Genomic DNA, 5,502 nt, shown 5'->3' on the forward strand with positions numbered 1-5,502 from the left:
GCCGCGACAGCGTGGACGTGAACCGTATGTGCAGTTGACGGACTTTGAGAGAGGGCGTATAGTGGGCATGCGGGAGGCCGGGTGGACGTACCGCCGAATTGCTCAACACGTGGGGCGTGAGGTCTCCACAGTACATCGATGTTGTCGCCAGTGGTCGGCGGAAGGTGCACGTGCCCGTCGACCTGGGACCGGACCGCAGCGACGCACGGATGCACGCCAAGACCGTAGGATCCTACGCAGTGCCGTAGGGGACCGCACCGCCACTTCCCAGCAAATTAGGAAGACTGTTGCTCCTGGGGTATAGGCGAGGACCATTCGCAACCGTCTCCATGAAGCTGGGCTACGGTCCCGCACACCGTTAGGCCGTCTTCCGCTCACGCCCCACCATCGTGCAGCCCGCCTCCAGTGGTGTCGCGACAGGCGTGAATGGAGGGACGAATGGAGACGTGTCGTCTTCAGTGATGAGAGTCGCTTCTGCCTTGGTGCCAATGATGGTCGTATGCGTGTTTGGCGCCGTGCAGGTGAGCGCCACAATCAGGACTGCATACGGCCGAGGCACACAGGGCCAACACCCGGCATCATGGTGTGGGGAGCGATATCCTACACTAGCCGTACACCACTGGTGATCGTCGAGGGGACACTGACAGTGCACGGTACATCCAAACCGTCATCGAACCCATCGTTCTACCATTCCTAGACCGGCAAGGGGACTTGCTGTTCCAACAGGACAATGCACGTCCGCATGTATCCCGTGCCACCCAACGTGCTCTAGAAGGTGTAAGTCAACTACCCTGGCCAGCAAGATCTCCGGATCTGTCCCCCATTGAGCATGTTTGGGACTGGATGAAGCGTCATCTCACGCGGTCTGCACGTCCAGCACGAACGCTGGTCCAACGGAGGCGCCAGGTGGAAATGGCATGGCAAGCCGTTCCACAGGACTACATCCAGCATCTCTACGATCGTCTCCATGGGAGAATAGCAGCCTGCATTGCTGCGAAAGGTGAATATACACTGTACTAGTGCCAACATTGTGCATGCTCTGTTGCCTGTGTCTATGTGCCTGTGGTTCTGTCAGTGTGATCATGTGGTGTATCTGACCCCAGGAATGTGTCAATAAAGTTTCCCCTTCCTGGGACAATGAATTCACGGTGTTCTTATTTCAATTTCCAGGAGTGTATGTTTGCGGCTTAACTGAAAAAATTGTTTTCCGAAGTGGTTTCCCACCCTTTAGATCCGTTAACCAGGGTTGTACCGTATTTCACACAGAGATGGTCTTGCACGGACGCGTCGCTTCGTGGTCCGTCGCACCTCCATTTAACGTCATGCGTAGCGCACCTAACAGACGCGTAAAATCTAAGAAGACCGACCGGATATTACGAAGAGCAGGCACGGCCTTAGTAAGGGAGCGCATTCATTTCACTCGGAAGGAGCTTGATAGGAATGCGCACACCCTCCTCACACGCCACCTACAACTGGCAGGGACATTACCAGCCTATCTGTGGGAATGGGTCGACTGCAGCACTTACTCCAACAGTGAGGTGCAAAAACGGGTCTCTACATCTAAACAACTCGGGAAATTCGGCAGATTAGCCGGGACTCAGACGACAAAAAAGGAGATGAATGATACCAGAGCCGTGGTCAATTTGACTGGAAAAGAACTGGACGCTGCCACAATCGCAGTCCTCAAAAAAGGACTGAATTTCGCCCCCGTGCCCAGACCAGTCCCGAAACGAGACATTATCAGTGGCGTGGAAGAAGCAGTACGAGGGCTTCCAAAGGAGGAAGCCGAGGAAATAAGACGGGAAACTTGCAGAATAATCGACAGATCTCGATTGCCTAAAAATAACATTTCTGCAGAAGAACGAGCAGCTCTCCGGTCCCTTAGAGATGACCCTGATATAACGATCCTACCACCGGACAAAGGGAACGCTACAGTGCTGTTAAGTACTGCCGAGTACCGGCAGAAAATAAACCTTCTGCTACAAGACGAGGCCTACAAGAGGCTGAAGAAGGATCCAACCCCGACGATGAGTTGAAAGACGATAGCTCTGCTGAAGAAATCAGACTTCCCAGAGCAAATGAAGAAGCGACTGTACCCCAGAGCTCCTGCGATACCACGCCTCTATGGTCTCCCCAAGATCCATAAGGAAGGGGTACCTCTGAGACCGATTGTGGACTCCATCAACTCTCACAGTTACGAACTTGCTAAATTCCTAGCGACACTGCTCAAACCGCTTGTGGGACACTGCAGTCACCATGTGAGAAACAGCCGAATTCGTAAAAATACTCAGGGACATGCGACTGCAAAGGGAGGACATAGTCGTGAGCTTCGACTTGACGTCGCTTTTCACGAAAGTGCCTCTTCAAGACTCCTTGGCACTTTTAACCCAGCACTTTGAACCACAAACAGTCAGCCTCTTCGAACACGCACTAACAACCACGTACTTTCACTGCAACGGGGAATTCTTCGAGCAGATCGACGGTGTAGCGATGGGCTCCCCATTGGCTCCTGCATTGCAAACCTCTATATGGATTTCGAGGAGGTGGCCCTTCAAACTGCTAGACAGAAACCGAAGCACTTCTTCCGCTATGTCGACGACACTTTTGTCGTATGGGGACATGGCAAACAGGCACTAGATGAGTTTCTTGAACACCTCAACAGCATCCATCCGAACATAAAATTTACAATGGAAATGGAAGAAAATGGATGCCTCCCCTTCCTTGATATTTTAATTAAGAGGAAGGCAGATGGATCACTAGGCCATGCAGTACATAGAAAGAAGACACATACTGATCTATACCTTCACGCAACAAGCTGCCACCATCCAGCACAAAGACAAACAGTACTGGCCACCCTGGTACATAGGGCACGCGCCGTCTGCGACAAAGACAGCGTACCATCCGAGCTGCAACACCTGAGAGAAGTCTTCCAACAAAATGGCTACAGTAGAACGCAGATTAACAGGGCGCTTAAAAGGAAGAAAGATACAGTGAGAACCCCAGAAGGAAATAATGAAGGAGAAGAAGAAGATAAACGACTCGCTTTCCTTCCGTACGTGGGTCCGCTCTCGGCCAAAATTGCACGACTTCTGGGAAAATACAAGATCAAAACCGTTCTCCGACCACCACCGAAGACGAGGGAGCTCCTAGGTTCTGCCAAAGACCCGCTGAACCTTAACTCACCAGGAGTATACAGTATACCATGCGAATGCGGAAAGCAATACATTGGGCAAACACAGCGCTGCATATCTAAACGCTGCAAAGAGCATATCAGATGTGTGCGACTAGGCCACACAAAAAAATCAGCCATAGCAGAACACAACATCAACGAAGAACACACCTTCAACTTCGAAAACACGAAGGTACTGTGCCGAGCATCTGGCTTTTGGGAAAGCGTGATCAAAGACTCCATAGAAATAAGGATTAACGAGAATCTGGTCAACAGAGACGAGGGATACCAAATCAGCGCAGCATGGAACCCGGCGATAGCGGCAATCCGTCGGGAGCGCGCCCGTCAATGTCCTCCGCCGCTGACGCAAACAGAATGCTTACACCGAGAACCGAACGCGGCCGCCGGGGGCGCCCGCCATCCCCACCACCGCGCGCACGCCGCTGGTCCACCGCAGCCACCCGAGGTCTAGTGGAGGGTGGTGACCGCGCATATAAATAGCCCGCTCTCCGCGAATTCCGCTGCTGGACGCGCTGCGACGCACATCGTATCCGCGCACGCAACGCCATGGCTGGGAAGCAGATTGCCGCCGCATTGGAAGTCCTCATCAACACGATGGGTTTCACCGGCAGCCGCCAACGGCAGCCAAGGCACAAGGGAACGCAGCGGAACGGGACGATGCTCCAGTGCTACAACTGCCAGCAGCTGGGGCACACCGCGCGCGGGTGTAAGAACACCGTCGCGTGCTTGAAGTGCGCGGCGGCTCACGACACCCGCAGCTGCACGAAACCTCGTGGGGTGGCCTGCAGCTGCGTGAACTGCGGCGGGCCACACGCCGCCAACTCGCGTAGCTGCGGCTACCTCCGCGAGTCACGCCGTCTGCTCGCCGCACCACGTCCTGCGGTGACGTCCAGCGCCTCGACGGCCGCCCCGCCGCCCGCTACGGCGAGGGGTGCGAGCCGCGCCGACGCGAGGCCGCTACCGATGAAGCTCTGGCCGACTTCCAAGCCGCCTTTGCGGCCGAAAGGGCCGCACTGAAGCAGGAGCTCGCAGCAGTCCATCGCCAGCTCCAACAGCTGCGCGATGAGCTGCGGGCCATCAAGAAGAAGCCGCCAGTTCCCGCCGCCGCCCCCGCTGTGAGTCGTCCGGTGGGGGTCGACGCGGCCACGCAAACAACCGCCGCTCCGCCCCCTGCAGCAATGCAGGACGTGGCCCCTATGGAAACCGACGATGTGAAGCCACAGTCGTCACACTCCGCCAAGGCAGCTGCAAGCAAGGGTGCTGTGGCAGCGACCGACTCCTCCCATGCCGAGAAGTCTACCGCCAAGAAGTCACAGCTACGGAAAATGAAAGTACCAGATTCGCACGAGCTGCAGCCGTTCCTTAAGAACATTGCGGCGTCGATACAGGACGGGTCATACCCATTCGAGCAACCGTACCCCCTCACCCCAGCAGGTGCTAGCCCGCCCCCCCCTCCCCCATCGCCCCCGCCGCTTTAGCAAGTATGAGCTCAAGTGGCTAAATTTCATGACCAAGGAGGAATTAACCCTAATTGACAAATACCCCATCTTTACGCCAGGCGACTGGCAATTATTCGCAGGGCTAGCAGAAACACACGTGACAGGCCAGGTACCTTCCTACATTTGGAACCTACGTAGCAAAGCATGGAGAGAGTAACATCACAACTCAGCGTGAGTCATCCGACCCTACCGGCCAGCCATTTAGGCCGTTCGTTTTCAGCGTCTCTTACTGTTCCTCTGACTATCCTTTAATCTTTCTTTTATTATTTAAAAAAAAAAAATATCCCCCAGCACAAAAGTCAAGTAGCAAAAACACCCACCATGTCATTTCACATTTTCACCCCATCATTTTAGAAGGTGAAGCGCACAAAGCGCTAGTACTTGGCCCCTAGCAGAGGGTTCAGCCCTCGGTCAAGTGCGTCTGCGTCTGCGAATCTCGACACTTCGCCAGAAGATGGGTAGTATGACACTTCCCGAAACGTCGCGAAATGGAAATGGCTCTGAGCACTATGGGACTTAACTTCTAAGGTCATCAGTCCCATAGAACTTAGAACTACTTAAACCTAACTAACCTAAGGACATCACACACATCCATGCCCGAGGCAGGAACCTGCGACGGTAGCGGTCGCGCGGTTCCAAACTGTAGCGCCTAGAACCGCTCGGCCACACCGGCCGGCCCAAACATCGCGAGATATCAACGCTACCACCCGGCTGGAGACCCGAGAGACCTTCATCAATATTTATCTAGGCAATAACAGTAGTATTCTGTTAACTACAGACCAAAAGAGTCACTAAAGTTATGTGGAACACTAA

The 5,502-nt window shown here is 54.3% G+C and overlaps 1 protein-coding gene across 1 annotated transcript; it reads left to right on the forward strand.

Moving 5' to 3' along the window:
- Positions 1–3,736: 3,736 nt before the first annotated feature.
- LOC126419568 (uncharacterized) lies at positions 3,737–4,668 on the forward strand. The gene is made up of 2 exons (XM_050086755.1): positions 3,737–4,143; positions 4,197–4,668. Exons 1-2 carry the CDS (start codon positions 3,737–3,739, stop codon positions 4,666–4,668), a joined length of 879 nt encoding a protein of 292 aa, XP_049942712.1.
- The last annotated feature ends 834 nt before the right edge of the window (positions 4,669–5,502 follow it).

Source organism: Schistocerca serialis, chromosome 9 (genome assembly GCF_023864345.2).
Source record: "Schistocerca serialis cubense isolate TAMUIC-IGC-003099 chromosome 9, iqSchSeri2.2, whole genome shotgun sequence".
NCBI classification, from domain to species: Eukaryota; Metazoa; Arthropoda; class Insecta; order Orthoptera; family Acrididae; genus Schistocerca; species Schistocerca serialis.

Coding starts and splice junctions, on each gene's coding strand:
- LOC126419568 (XM_050086755.1), top strand. CDS start 3,737: ATGGCTGGGAAGCAGATTGCCGCCGCATTGGAAGTCCTCATCAACACG. Junction 4,144..4,196: donor GCGAGCCGCGCCGACGCGAG/GCCGCTACCGAT, acceptor TGCGGCCGAAAG/GGCCGCACTGAAGCAGGAGC.